The 16522-nt window shown below is 40.2% G+C and overlaps 1 protein-coding gene across 1 annotated transcript in view; it reads right to left on the reverse strand.

The window, feature by feature from the left end:
• Positions 1-4733: 4733 nt before the first annotated feature.
• PODXL2 (podocalyxin like 2) overlaps positions 4734-16522 on the reverse strand; it is a 64577-nt gene continuing 52788 nt past the window's right edge. The window contains exons 7-8 of the mRNA XM_044451412.1: positions 14838-15017; positions 4734-14684 (exon numbers count right to left, since the gene is read on the reverse strand). Of these exons, the coding sequence (XP_044307347.1) occupies positions 14475-14684; positions 14838-15017 (390 nt within the window). The 3' untranslated portion in view covers positions 4734-14474. The remainder of the gene's footprint in view (positions 14685-14837; positions 15018-16522) is intronic.

The following is a 16522-nucleotide window of genomic DNA, read 5'->3' on the forward strand; positions in this document are numbered from 1 at the left end:
ACGGCAGCGCGCGCGCCCGCCCCGCTCGCCGTCCCCTCGCCCTGGAACGGCGGGCGCGCTCTCGAGCTGCAGGGGGCGGTGAGAGGCGCGCGGGCACGGCTGCTCTGCGTCGCCCGCCCCTTTCGTGCCAGGCCAACCAGGTCCAATGACGCTCAGTTGTGGGCAGGCTGGCCGAACGCTGCAGCTGCTCTGCCCGCGCACGCGCGGAGCTCCCGGGGCGGGCGCCACTTCGTTTGCACCATGGAGGGAGGCGCTGGCTGCTTAATCCGCAGGAGGTTGAGTTCCCTGTTCCAGAACTACACAAACGAGGATGAGCATCTCCGTGCTTTGCCTTCATGGACGGATTGGAAAAGGAGAATTCTAGGAGGCTTTCCAAGCCGCCTGGAAGCTTTTTTTCTGACCCGGAACCTTGAATCCAGTTACACTGGAATGTAGAAAAAAGCGAGGCTCGGCTGACAGCTAGGCCTTTATCAACGGATGGGGCTTCCCGGTTATCTGTGATGCCATGCTTTGTTTGGTTTTGCGGGGGAAACATGACAAGAGGAAAGGAAGAAACTTAAGGCTTCAGCGTTTGCAGTGAGGTTGAAGCAGCCAACACTGCTGCAAAGTTCCCTCCCTTTGCACAGGAATCAATGCGCTTTCAAATTCGGTCTTTATTGTGTGTACAAAGTGTGATTTCGGTTCTTGTTTATTTTAATATGATCAGGCAATGTCCCCATTAAAGTTACTGTCTCTATATTGTAGGTAATGTAACTGACAGAGGCTCACAACAGCCTTGTATTCTTATTCTGTACTGCCCTAGTAACCCAAAGGTTCTGTGGGCAGCTTAGAAATGCTGAAAGCAGCATGTCAATAGAATCAATAATAATATTGAGGTAATACTGGATGGCAGAGGCTGAATGATCCAACATATTTTCTAAATTTGTAACAGTGAAATTAAAAATAATAAAAGAATGGCAAACACAAGAATGTAAAAACAACAACAGGTATGTAAATCAATTCAGTGAAAATAATTTAGAAATTACTTGGAAAAAACAACTAGAAGAATAGTAGCCAAGACGAATTTAACTGATCCCCCTACCTTGTTGAGACTCAATATCCCAATAATCATAAATCCTACCTGGTGCTGGATCTGTCCAGCAGTATGGAAAGTTTCCTACATGCAGGGCACCATTATCCTGCCCAGCACAGGACATCAGATTAAGAGCATCCTGTGCTAAATTAATATCCCAAGGAACTCAGCCATAGTGACCATGAAGGTCATGAAGTCCTGAACTACTCATGATAAGGCATTTCCCGCATATATGCTGAAGTGCTCCAGCCCAAAAGGCTTAGAGTATTCCAGTACCATTGGTGAGTCTACTCAGAAAGGAAGACTGGTAGGCCGCAGAATGGATGGTACACCAATAGAATCCCTATTCTCTCCCAGACATCTTTCTTTGGAAAATGATTCTCAAAACTGGACAATTGTTGGATGGGTCACCCGATCAGGGAGCTAGAAACACGGTGGGCTCTGCAACTCTGCAGGAACCAGGGTAGGCATGATTAGGCACCTGCTAAAGGCCTTGCAATAGCACCCACTGCAGTTGCTCCTCTTCCCCTTTGCAACCTGCTTGTTCACCTGCCTCTTGCTTTGGTCCAGATGATGGTGAGAAGCAGATAATGCCACTGCCTGTTTGCTCACTAGCTTTCTGCTTGTAATTAAGTAGGTGGTAGGAATAATGAGGATGAGAAACAGTAGTGTCTCAATAGTGGCAGGAATATAGACTCACTGAGAGAGGGAGCCCACTGCTTTTTGTTTGGGACCTCAAAAACTAGGAACAACCTACGAACATTGCTGTTGTTATCCCCTTTATTGCAGCTGGGAGGAAAGAACCACTCTGGATCATGATTATCACAGTTCAAATGGGAGCTGAAGTTGAGAAAAATATTTAACAGGATCTAAGAGAGGTGGCCTACTTAAGTTTTACGGGTGAAATGTAACACTACAAGAAAAAGGGCATCACTGCAATCTTACCCAGTACACACACAATTCTTGGCAAGGTGCAAACAACTCGTAGAGCAATTACGCAATGGTCTGTACAGATGTTTCAAATAATTCATTTTACAAATGCTTGAGATCATCATGTGGTCATGTTGTAAACAGCATAGCCAAGAGAACCTGTATAAAAATGCCTCAGACTGCAGCAAACTCATCAACTTATATCACCTAAAAAAGGTTAACATGCTTTGTGTTTAATAAAAGGTAGCTGAGCTGAAGGGCTCTTCACCAAAGACAAGCTAGTTTGTAGATACGTAAAAGCAGTGCCAGCAGCATGCACTGCCCAAGCAATTGTGTGGTGATCCCTTCTCATAAGTGGAGATTAATGTCAAATAAAGACCCCAAATAAGAAACCAGAGAGGTTTCTCCACTCCCAACTTTTGCCAAAAATACTGATTAGCAGAGGCCAAAGCAGATTTTAACCAGAGAAGATTAAAACTGAACCTGTTTGCAAGTGTTGGTTTCATACTGGCTACAGAAAGCCAACCCAAGTAAGTCTTACATGGCAGTTGAAAGCATGTTAGCGTGATACAGATAGCCTTACTATGATACAGAGGGAAGCAGACATTTCAGATAGTAAAATCCATTCTGAGAGTGCAACATTTTCCTGCTTCCAAACACAAGGCTGAAGTTGCTTCCTGGTCCCCAGTTCTTTAACTGACATAGCCAAATCAGCCTCCTGAATAAGGAACTGCCATTCATACACCCCCATATTCCAAAATGAGTTCCAGCCTTCATCCTCTGTATCAGTCCTTGATGAACTTCAGTTCAGCTTGCCAGTTGAAACTCACTTTTCAAATCTGAAATTTGGCTCTCTGTCTTTGACAGCCTACTGTGAATCATGCACCTGTCCTGGCACCTAGCCAAGATAAGCAGCTCGGTGCTATGTATGTCTGCTCAGAAGTTAGTGCTAGTAAGGCCAATGGGACTTACAGGTCAGCATACATAGGACTGCTACATCAAGTCTGCATCTCCATTTTAATATTTCACTAAATATGCATAATTACTTGTCTCTGGGACATTGAATTGTTTTAAACAAGACACAAATAGATTTTTATTTAACAAATATATTTATCTTCTAATAGAATTAAGTCACAGATCACAAGTCATATAGATACTGGTATTTGTGCAGTAGTAATCACAGTCCCTCAGGCTAATGAAATTGTATGAAAAGGCACAGAGATGATCTCTGTCCAGCGCTGCATCTCCTACATGGATTAGCATGCTCTGTGGCAGAGGGATGGACTTGATGAAGCAATATTTTGGCTGTTGAGTAAAACTGTCCCATTTCTGTATTTTCTAGTAATCAGGACACCTTGAATTAAATGTACCAAATGTCCATTTTATACTTTGTGTTGTTGCAAATTAACCATCTGAGGGTACTCTTTGGATCTCCCACTTCATGTCTTTTCAAAATTTTCTAGTAATCCAGGTTTTTTGGAGTATGTCTGTACCAATTTTCAGATATCTTCCTTGAAAATTTGAGTGGGAAAGGTTCAAACAACATGGCTTGTTTTAATCATTGGAACTAGATCAATGTGTAAGCACTCTGGCCATTTTGGTGCTTACATAAATAAATCAGTCCAAAGTATCCTCATACAATGAACATATACTACCAGTAAGAGAAAAGATGGAATTGTCACAATGTAACATCATTTTCTATTGCAGTTCATTCTCAGGTCCCTAAACCAATGCTAGCTTGCAGACCTTTCCCTGCCCGGCCACAGCAACTGAGCTAATTCAGACTCCTGCTAGGGTGCAGAATAGTGTAGTTGAGGGTGGCTGGGTTTATGTGAAAAACACCCCAGCACTGTTTCCAAGGTATGGTTTATGCCCAGATATCAGATGACTGTGTAGTTCAAAGTGCAATGCCGTTTCTACTCTCCCAACTCTGTTCTGCCTGCCTTGCCATGTATCCTGGTGGACCCTACATGTGAAATACATTCCCTATTTTTGAATATGGACTGCAGCAGCTTCCTCTTGATTAGTCCACTGTGGTCTTAAGGCAGGTTCCCTTGTCCCTTGCCTGAGTATATTTGTCTCAATTGTCCCAATCCCCATTAAGCGAAAACACAGTTTTGTCATGATTCCATTCTTCCTCCTCCTTTCTTCATGTTGCTTTCTTTTCCAAAAGAGGGAAGATGGACACATCACTTGGCTAATGGGAATAAAGTAAGCAATGACGTTTCTGTTACTAGCTAGGTGAGAACAATATATATAAATGGAAACCATAGAAACTTTAGAGCAGATTGAGGATTCACACTGTGGTTTCAGAAAACTAATCCTAACATGCAGGAACTCTGGCTCTGGATCCAGGTGACACAACAGACCCACAATGGCAAGATTTCATCATGGCTTCTCATGTCATGTTAACCTACCCCTTGTGGACTTGCTTTATCTCAGCCTTATTTGCCTCGCAGGGCTAATACTTTTCTGCATTCTGGGGATGGCCGGATAAATCTTTAGCGATGAATGCCAGGTTCTGATATTCTCTTGCTCCCTTGAATAATTTCAGTTTGTTTCTATGTGTGCTACCAAGTTCCAACACCAAAACTGACTGTCATATTTATGCACACATGTCATATATTATCCAATATTGCATACACTGAATATAATGTTCCATTTATTCAAACTCAGCATTATCCAGGAATGTAAGTTTAATGGGGGTGAGGCAGGAACAGACACAGGAATACTCTGTGTTTCAACCAGAAACTTTATTTCAAAAAGTGCTACAGGTGACTAGGGAATGTATGCTGGCAAGTGAAATGACAGATAGAACCATCACATTTTGCAGTGTGTAAAACTTCCACTGAGAAAAGTAGTATATTAAGGAAACTTTCCAAATGAAGGCCAATGTCTGTTTAGAAAAATAAGACTCAGATGAGAAGGAAGCAATCATGCAGTATTTCCCAAATGTTTTAAACTAACAGTGCAATCTTCAAAAGCAAATCTATATTCAATTTAATTTATTCCCTATTAACTATAGGTTTGCAGCCTCAATCATCATGAGTTCATCCCAATAAAATGATTCCAATTTACAAATTTCTTCCCAAGCCTTTACATTCATTTTTTTCTGGTTCTTTGCTAACCTCCCCCACCCCATTGCCATAGCCCAGTTATACTCTGGACCACCATTTAGGAATCACTGCAGTAGTCTGGAGATCCTCTCCATTCTCATCATCTGTACAATATACATAGCTAAGAACTAGGATAGTAAGGTTAACAGCAGTGTTATCATCACAAGCATGTAACAAAAGGACAAGACTAATAGATTCCTCCACATCTGTGGTTTTCAGATGAGAACATTTTTATTGCATGTGCATGGGGGTGGGGTAGGGAGAATGCTTTATTTTCATCAGTGATTCATGAGATGTCAATATCCAAGGCAAAGCCCTGCTGTGAGGCATCTTTGCAGCAATTTATGCACATGATTCCTCTGGTTGCTGGATCAATCAATAGAGACTAAGTTTTTGCACCAGACACTAAATTAGATCACTCAAGTCTTCTAAGCCAATAGTTTTCAAAGAATGAGATAGCCACAATAAAGACTGACAGTTGCCAAATGTTCCTTCTTGTGTTCTACGCATTTCTTGGACCAGAATATTAGTTAAGAACAGTGGCCCGTGAAGCTGTATGTAATCCTCTTTCTTCTTCCCTATGGTCCTTCTTCACCAACATGCAGCAATCCTAGACATACCTTGGTTTGGTGGTGTCCTTTTGGCCAAACCTGGTGCAAGACAGAGTACTGGCAGATGATATTATTTCTCCTCACTTTTAGTTTAGTTTTACTTTCCACAGCATTACTCAAATTTAAGAAAAGTGCCTATGATCATATGTTTGAAAAGGACACCTGCTTCATTGCATGTACATGCAGTGCTCCAGAAAGCTGTCTGGCCGTAACTTCCCAAACTAGTGTATACAAGGTAAAATAGATGTATATGCTGTTTACATATGGTAGTGTGTACATGTAAATATTTTTTTCCTACATAGAAATACCATAAAGTCTAGTTCTCACCAACTGCGGCTGAGGTAGTAAGCCTATGGGCTGTTTGCATGTTCAAACAGCCCACTGTTGCTTATTTAATCTATGGTGGGCTGAGGTGTGAATAGGCTGCTGTTTAAAATACTCAAAATGTCATCCAAAACCAGCAGGGGTGACTTACACAATGGTTAAACATGCTCACAGAACCTGTGGCATGTTTTAGAGTTATGTGAGGGTTATTTAACCCACACGTAACTCATCACCATTGTGTTCAGATAGTACAATAAGCTGCGGTTATGACTTGCATTCTCAGGAAGGTGCCTGTGAGTCATTATGTGAATTCAGGCTTTATGTTGGACTGCAGGTAGGGAATGACGTTAAAAATAAAAGTTTAGCTTGTGGAATACTAATATCTGGGGCAAATGTTCTAAAAGTCCACTTTTTGACCTGTCTTTTATGTATAGGGAGGGGTGCAGGGGTTGTTTTTGTTTTTCCTACCATGGGAAGCCATTCCATCATGTCCCCACCAGCAGTCTGAACTGGTATAGACCAGTCACAGGCTTAACTTTCTTAAGACTTTTTGTAAGGACTGGTCACTTTATGTGGGATATCCTACACAGGGCTGGCCCTTCCACGAGGCGGGGTGAACCTGCCTCATGGGCACATCTGGAAGGGCAGTGGATTCTGTGTGTCCTGTTGCTGGGAGTGTGTAGGTTCTGATGCCGCTGGTGCTCTGTGCCTCCTAAAGTGAGCATAGGGCAGGTAACAACTTCAAAAATCTCTGCTGGCCATGGTCCTGTTGCAGAAAAAAAGGCAGCAGGAAAGCAGCTGTTGGAGCATTCCAGAACAGGTATCACTGCCTGCCATTGGCCTCAATCTGAGTAATGCATAGGTGCAATGCCACTCTGCAAATGAGCACTGACCACTCTCCTTGTGGCAAAAACTGCAGCAAAACAGGGCTCAGAGCACTGGGTACTCAAGGGTTTACTGTGAAGATCCATTGGAACAAGGCAGTAGATGGGTAGGCTCTTGGAGGTGTCATGCCTGGAGCTTTCCTGCTGCAGCAGGAGAGTGGTCAACATGGCCCTCCCCAGAGCGCTGCTAGTCCAACTGCTCTGCATTCCCCAGGACCACTTCCATACCAATGCCTTGTTCTCGTAACACATCCTTCAGAGCAGGATACTGAAGAGAAGGTAGGTCGTAGGATTGAAAGGGGAGAAGGTGGAGGTAGAAACAGTTCATATTCTGTTCCACAGCTTCAGATGGCTGAAGGTGTTGCACTGTGTTCCAGCTCATATATTATTTCTCCTGGATAATTTGTCATGCTGGAAATGGATCTTCAAGAACACTGGCCCTTAGGAGAAATTTGATTAACTGCAGAACACCACTAAGCTAGTTTAAGAACAGGCTGAACTGAGCCATCTGGATGCTTTTAACATATTTGTTCATATCATTTAACTACCTTACAAGTTAACCCCCATTTCCAAAAAAGTTGCGGTGGGGGGGGAACCCAAGTCTGACAAAAGTCAGGAAGAGAAAGATTTTTGTGAATGTCACTAGCATCCAATGATCAAGATGGGCTTTTGTCAAGGAAAATCCCATTGAGAAGTTAGTACAGAAGGTACAGAAGCCAAATAAGAACATCTCAAAGGCCTTACAATGGCTTTTGATATTAGACTTTACTATATCTTAATCATATTTAGAATGGACCTATTTCAGTAAGCCTATTGGATCCAATTCATAAAATGCAATATTACCTGACCCACTAGGCATCTTCCTACCCCACCAAGTATGTACTTTAAAAAGTTTTAAAGCAATAATGCCATAATTGAGAATTTGCTGAAATTGAAACCACCATATTTAGTGACAAAGAATAAATCTTACATATATGTATGTGGAAAGTGAATAAAAGAATCTTAGAAGATGCAATCAGACAAGCAGTCATACATCTGAAAGAGTGTCAAGATATGTAGGTGTTATGTTTTAATCTAAAGAAAACTAAAATATATTCATATTCATCTTAGAGGAATTTGGGTTTGGCTCTTAGTTTTCTTCTTCAGTGCCAAGTATAACTGTGAGCAGCTTCTTTTGCCATCAGGGCACATTGCTGTTGACAAGACGGTAAACAACAGCAGATTTCAAGTGCAATGCTTTGAAATACAGCAGTACTCATACATAATGCTAATTTGGGGTATGACTGAAAACGGTTAACAAATCATGGCTTGTGATGGGCTGTATATTAAACAACCTTGGGAAGCTGGTTTGTTAACTGGATTTTGTGCTGAATGCAGTTTGCCTTCATGTCTGACTTTGCTAACAAACCACTTAAGGCCATTTTTCTTTCCCTAGACAGGAGCTCTATTATAGACAGGAACGAGCTTGTGAGCTTTAAAAGCTGCATGTGGAGCAGATGGGAAACAAGAACAGACACACTGTCTAAACCATGGTTTGCCTGTTATATATTTGGAAGCTCAAACTGCCATTAGGAGTTAGCTATGTTAGCATATGTCCCGGATATCAGTATTCTTCATCTTGCCTAGGGAAGATGGACATCACGATACACTCAGCCTCATAGGAAACACCAAGCAGGTGTTTGCTGTCAGAGATAATAACAAGCTCTCCATTCCAGTATCTAACTAGCTTACATTTCAACTAGATGTGATGCCTGAGGGAATCTGCCAGCCCTCCCTGTAACCTTGCTTATTAGTAGGCTGCTTAGCTACAGCTAAATTTGCTAAGGTGAGAAGCTTGCACTTTGTTTTTGTTAGAACCAGCTTATTATGAGAACCCTGTGTGTCAGTACTGTTAGATATAACAGATATAACCTATTATCTTGCTATTAACAAGTATATAATCTGGACACTAGCCCAATCCCTCTTTGGACATCTTGCTCAAACCAGCAACCTTCACTGAAAGTCTATTCCAGTTGATAGGCACCTTGCCGATTACTCTGCTGATTGAAAACACATTGTTAAGTTCTTCAATTTATTCAATAGTCTCCTTGTAAGGAAACCTAGACCTGGCATATCCAAAAAATTGAGTTTAAATGGTGAACACAGAAGACTTAGAGTTTAGTTTTCTATTTAGCATGGCTGTCAGTTAAATCAGAAAGCAGTTGCAGCAAGTCTTCTGAGATTATTGGTCTAATTGTTTAAGTGTAAAATCCTATGCGTGCTTAGAAGGGAAAAATCCAATAGTTCCAAGCATGGGAATTGCAGGGCTTGCAACTCTAAACATGCATAGGACTGTGCCTTAAGAATTTTGCATTGTTCAAAACCTTGCACACTGTCACACCCGCAAAAGAAGCTGGTAATTTTATATCTGTAACAATTAAACATGTAACTACTTTTTCATACAATTAGTGATACAGTGAAACATTACAAGTCTACTGAGAATTCAAGGTAAGAAAAAAGTAATCATTTGATCAACTATTCCAACTCTATCATCACATTACCCACAAGTCATACTTCAGAAGTGTTATTCTGTTTTCTTCCATTCACTTGGAATATACTTGATCTTTCCTATTCTCAAAGCACCAGTTTTTTCCCTTCTTCTTTCATTACTGAAGCCCCTATCCACCAGAAATGTATTTTTCCACATTTATTTATTCATTCCAGAAATGTACTGATTCTATATTTATTTCACTGTTGGATACAACTTGCCAGGAACAATATACTGCTAAACTCAGCAACCTAGTTTTCAAACAAGTAGACTTCCCTGATAATAACAAAACAGCTTTCCCATACACTGGCAGAATCCAGTCCCTACCTTGTCTTTTATTCCATTACTTTTCTTCTGCAAGTGGCTTTAAAATGATAAACACTACAAAATGATCAATTTTTGTCAATTAACTGTTGGTATTTAAACCATGGTATTTTTAGGGGGCTATGCAGGGTGGTGGTAATGAGGGACAAATCCATTAGTTTTCCATGAGCCTGTTCTTCACAGGTACCACCAGAGGTCAGTGTACCTCAACATATATGGCAAAGATGGCCTCATAAATGCATTTTGCCAGAGAGAAAATTGTGTCCCTTCAGTGCTTGCAAGGTTGATAATTTAGACAGGGGGTGCTTCCAGCTGGAAAGCTCATAGATCTACCAGTCAAAATAAATTGTACAGCTATTTTCTCTTTTCATCCTTAATATATATATTTTGTGGAAAGAAAAAAACCTGAATGGTAGGAAAACAGAGGCTGGTTATCAAAGGAATCTAATGTCATCTGGACCTTCTATAGAATTCTATGAATCACTGACAGTGGTTTTATGACAAAAACCTCATCTGGAAGTACCCTTAATGCTAATTCTTATTGATCAAATTAACAACAACACAGTTTTTTAAAAACTACACAAGTGTAACAGATCTCCAATCAATTTTTCAATTTTCATTCAAAGTATAGATAGACAAATAAAGAGACATAAGATAAAACATTGATTTGATCATACCCAAAATTTCTTGTTCATTCAAGACAAAGGTTTTCAAAGATTGATTGTACTGGTTGCTAAAGACCCCTTTAATTTCCTTTCATCTGCCTGCCTATTTAGAAGAAATTGATTTGGCTATTACATGGTCAGATGTTAAATTTTTAAAAAAGCAGAATAAGCACAAAACCTGTTTACTAATATGACAGTTAAGAATTTAAGACATGAGAATCTATTTTGTGAAAAATGGCTTCCTTGAAGATGCATCTCCAGATGGTCAGTTAACAACCATGCACACACATTATTGTTAAATACAAATATCACCACTGAAAATGTCTGGGAATCATCATCACACAATGGTTTTTTCATGTGATAAACAGTCTTAACGGTTTAATGATTAGGGTTAATCTGTCCATGTGTATAATCTATAAACTGTACTTTATTTTATAAACTGCTCACTTTCTCCCTTGCCATCTCTGTGTTTTGTTGGTGTATAAACTTGAGTTAGAGAAGCCAGTACATTATCAATAAATTATTTAATGCTATAACTATAACTTAATCCAAATTAATTAAAGGATATGGTAGTCAGGATGGTTTTACTGCTGTGCATGTAACGTTATTAGAAAGTTCTGAATTAAATAGCCAACACATTGTATTACTAAAGCAAGTTGGAGCACACCCAATGGCAACCATATGAAAACCACTTTAAATCTCCTCTTGTAATAATTGTCTTCACTTGTCAAGTTGTCTGCATGAAGCAATTGAACATAGATCAGGAGATTTATGCCATGCCATCACAGTTTTTCACAAATAAATATATATTAGCATGACATGAAGATGATCCCTCATGAACATCCACCATCAGGCGTAATTTAAACCAAAGTGCCTGTGGTGGCCATTTTGTGAATAATGGCCCTAACTTTTAATGAAATATACAGCAACTATGTGGACACAAAAGCTTCTAGAAAGTATGTGTGTGTGTGTATATATATGTATATATGAGGCCTGCCCACCCGCCCTTGTCCCTAAACATGCTCTGGCTTAGAAGTGTGAAATGAATTCTATTTCTGAGCATTATAATAGTAGTAGAACACTATGACGCATGCAAGTAGGTTTGGGTCAGTGAGATTCCAATTTGGCATTCATAAAATGGGTGCATTCTAATCCTAAAGGCAAACACAGCTGCAAACTAGAGAAACGAGAGGAGGATGCAAAGTGATGTCTGTGTGATGACAAAGGACTCTCCAAGAAAGAACAGAATGATTTACCAGAAGTACAAAGTCCACAAGAGAGAAAGAAATAAAAAGAAAGGAGAGAGCTCTGGAAATGCAGTCAATTAGTTATTAATAGTTGGGGATACAGAAGTATAGTTTATTTCCACTGCCTCTACCTTATTCAAGAGCCTTATTTGATCCTAACTTCAGTATATTCAATCCGCAAAGCCACACAGCATTTGCACTGATGCTTATTTTGATTCCCCACTCGTCTGCAAGATGAACAAGAAAGGCCACAGGTTAAGCACAGAAAAGGCTATGTGAAGGAGCAAATTTGAGAATTAAAAAATGACACCCTATTATCTTTTGGGTGAATTATATTTATACAGACTTACTTTGGCCACTTTAACATTCACTGGCAGCCTTGAAAGCATTATGAGTAAGTTTCCTGTATCTGATTTATTCGTTATATGGAATACAAACTGGAGTTAGTGTCTTTTTCACTGTGAAAGTTTGTGTATGTACAAGATATGTCCATGAAAAATAGGAACATCGACGCTGCCTTATACAGTGTCAGACCACTGGTTGATGTGGCCAGTACTGTTGGCACTCACTGACAGCACTCTTTCAGGCCTTTCCAAGCCCTACCTGGTGAAAGAGGGGACTGAACCTGGACCTTCTGCATGCAAAGCAGATGCTTTACTGCTAGGCTACCCCCCTTCCCATAATTTTATCCTTTTGCTTAATTGTACATTCTGCCTCCATAATTAATATAGAACAGGGTCATTTCAATGTCCATGTTCTACCCAAAGATGAAAGGCTATTTGTTGCATAGTAGCAACACACATTCTATATAATGATTTGGTAATGGAGCAATTAATAATCAAACTGAATACTAAAACAAAGTTAGGAGATAAACAGAATGATGGAAATGGAATATGGCTGCATTTTTAAAAAACTAAGCAAGTAAAGAACTACTGCAAAGAAGATTGAGACTAACAGCTCCCCATAACCTATACAGATGAAAAAAGCAGGAATGGAGTAAGCTTCACTCAATAAAGCAAATGAACAAGGAAGGTTGTGGAAAAATAGCATATATCAGGGATAGTTCAAATGGCCTATGTTTCCCCATAGGAAGGAAAATGCGATCCTGAAATGTTCATATAAGTTGACTAAAGCAACTGAAATTTTGCTAGGAAATTATTTACTTTACATAAGTGCAATTTAAAAAAAAAACACATGTCTTTACAACACTGTCTAAAGGTGACATTTATGCAGTACTTCTATATTTATATATGAAATTAAACTGTGCTGACAAGATTGCTTTGTGTCTTGTGGAGATCAGATTTCAGTGCTCAGAGTGAGCTACAGATTAGATGCCAACAGATTTTAGTTACAACTCACTGTCAGTCCTTATTAATTATACACAAATCTTTTATGTGTAATGATTCTCTTCAAAAGCAAGTATTAATGGGAACTTACAGTTCAGCTAGATATGCAATCATTAAGCAAGTGTTCTTGTTTTTCAAAGTGACACAAACCATGGGATGTGTGTGATGGGGTAGCATTCTGGGGAAACTATCTCAGACCAATCAGCAGAACTGAATATTCTGTATATGTAAGTGCTTCTTAATAAATAGCCTCCAGAGAAGCCTGGAAAATTTTGGCTTGTCCAAGTCATGTCAAAAAAGCATTAATAAGGGAGCTCAAGGATCTAAATCTGATCTCAAGTGTATTAAGGAGCTAAACAATATACTAACTCTAGCAAGCTGGAGTTAAATCAAAATTTACAGGTACACAAACAGGTGTGGGGTTTTCCATCTGATTCATTCAAGATTAGAAGCAGTAATCACTCTTACTGTTATAATAAGTACAGTAACTGAAATGACCATGACCTTCCAGGCTCATTTTTTCCCCCTATCTAGACTTCTCTAGGTGTTCAGGAGGTCTTATTCAGGTGATATCAGAAATTCATTCTTTATTAGGAAAGCAGTCCTCTCAATTCAGACCAACCAGCCTAGATCAGTTCAGGGCCAGGTCAAATTATGCTATTTCCATGAAGAGTTTTAGATCCTCAAAAGGAGCTTCTACTGCAAAGGTAAGGGGATAATGCAACCTATCATTTAGTAACTGGAATTAGGACACTATTAAATATCTGGTACCTGTATACAATATATTTGCTTGCCTAAACACAACCTTACAGAGAAGTTTAAAAAAAATCTCAGCCCACAAAAAGATACATTTGCTCAGTCATATTTATGTTCCACGTGGCAGCTTGAGTAGAAAGTCCATCAAGCCACTCACTGTAAGGTTCAGTTTCTCATACTGGCCAACAGAATGGGTGCCAAATTGCAAGACTGTCTTAATAAACCACACCACAAGCTTAGGTAAGAAATATGCAGAGTTTTACCACATTACTTCTATTGCACCTGAGACAGATTGTGAACAGAGCTCTTACTGTATGAAACTGGCCTACTGTCTCCATGATGAATATTGTAGTAAACTTCAATATTGCAACAATAAGCATTGATTACCATTCATTTTCCAGACCTGGCCATTCTCCACTTCTACCAAAGAACTAGAGCGAGTGCATTTAAAAGTAATTAAAGCATTGGCGCTACTGACAGCAACACACAAACACTCCCCACCCCCCATCCCTCTGCACAGGGTTACCCTTCTGGCTCCAGGACTGTGATGGTGCCTCAGGACCATGATGGGCAGATCTATTCCAAACCTGAAAAATAATTTCCTGAGGAGCCACCCTCACCATATGGCCCATAAGTCAAGAAGGAGTGTATTCAGGTATGTGGTCTTCTCTTTTAAAGGTGTGTATCCTCCTCAAATACCTCTCCCTCTTCACCCGCCCGCTTGTTGATGAGAACATTCCAGCTCTCTGGTCCATTAACGGCTCCACCACCATTTACACTTGGCTTCTTTTCTTGCATTTCTGATTGGCTATCACTGGCTACATCCAAGGTGGGATTGTCATGGCATCCATTCTCAACAAATCGTAACTCTTCACCATGTGACTGTAAGAGAAGTAAAGGGGAAAAGAGGAAGAATAAAAAGGTAAATAAATATGGCAGTGGGAATGAAGACAAGCAGTCAGGAAGCACTCTCCACAATTACTCTCGGTCCTCTGATAAGTAAGAGTTCAAGTGCTACACCATATAGGGACTCACCATATTCTTCATCTTGGGAAGGCGCCTCTGCCAGCAGTTGTAGATCAGTCCCATTATAATGATGATAACACAGATGGAGCCAATAATGACTAACACCACAAAGAGCTTCCCATAATCACTGTGGCTTTGGCTAGGACGCGACTGGCAACTTGATGTAGTTGTATAGTTCTGGATTCCAATCTAGGAATACAGATGTAGAAGTGAAATGCAAACAGTAAGACTGACTGCTGACCAAGATATTGCCCAAAGATATGCATATTTTGCCAGGCTTAACTTCTGTGTGTGTGTGTGTGTGTGTGTGTGTGTGTGTGTGTGTATAGGAGTATGAAATCTTCCAGTTCTTGCAGAACTATTCTTTAGGCAACTAAGGATACTCCAAACAAACTCACCACAAGGTGCCAAGTTATCCTAAATCTGGAAAAAAATTCTATAAGTACATAGCAAACCTTAAGATTTTCTTCAAAGTATCCCTGCCAAAACTAGCAGCCAGCAAGGAGAGGACCTTTTCATAAGTTATAGAATGGCTTTCCCAAAGAGGGTCAACTGGTGTCATATTGAAGTTCTCTTTCAAAACTTTTAAAATAATGTATGATTTTTAATCTAGGGTTCTTACTTGAAATCTGTATTTTAGTTTAAATTGTTTTTAGCATTTTATACTGCTATACTCTCTGCATTCCAGAGAATTTGTGTTATGGGCTAGCATATAAATATGGTAAATAAGTAGATAGGTAGGTAGGTAACACTCTAGTTAGAGGACCACAGCCCTATAAAGTTCCACAAGGCAATACAGGACTTGGCAGAAGCCCTGCTTTGCTTGCAAAATGGCAGATAAGTAAGTGGAATGCTCCACTGGCACAGTTACACTGGCCAAGAGATTAGTATGATCTCACTTGTGCTGGCCTCTGGACGTGACACAAAAGAGGGTAAGCAGAGCTCTTGATCAGCTTAGGGGCAGCGGCTCCTCTGCGGTGGCAGACCTCACTGCAGAAGCGAGATGCTGCTGGAGTCAGGATAAAACAATCAGTAAGGGTGTGAAGATGTCAAGGGACTGCTCTATGACGCTTGTAACATGAATTCAGGTCATGGAGCACCCTTTCTTTTGTTCTTGACATGACTCATTTTTTGTTACATATGATAAAGATGAGTGGCACAATATTCCTTTCTGCCTGTAGTGCAATTCAAACACCTGCATGCTAGCATGGGTGGATAAGTAACTGAATCCCTAAAATGGAAGCTTGGCAAAGCAAACTTACTAGGTTGTAAAAGGCGCACAGAAACACACTGAAATAAGAACTCAACTTTTTCTGTACAAGAGGCCCTGATTAAAGAAGCAATTTGGCTTTGCCTTGTTAGTAGGCTGTATTATCTACATGGATCCAGGGAAGCTGATTAGCTCTGCATCCTGGGTGACCCCTGCTATTATATCTTTAACACTCTAAGAATAGATTAACCCTTTGGTAAAATTCTCTATTAATGTCATCTCTTGCCATTGCTATTCCAACACTATGTCGTGTTTTCCAACCCTCTGTGCTCTGCAATTGACTAATGCAAGTTGGTACTGACAGCATGTCTGTGGCTCCCCCTTTTGCATGTCCTCAACTCTTCCTCAGTGGGTCTTGAAACTTCATCCACAGTCTGTGCAGGTTCTCTGAAGGCCTTCTGCCTAGGGAGTTATGATGATTCTG

Source organism: Varanus komodoensis, unplaced genomic scaffold (genome assembly GCF_004798865.1).
Source record: "Varanus komodoensis strain SLA01 unplaced genomic scaffold, ASM479886v1 scaffold6_2, whole genome shotgun sequence".
Lineage (NCBI taxonomy): Eukaryota > Metazoa > Chordata > Lepidosauria > Squamata > Varanidae > Varanus > Varanus komodoensis.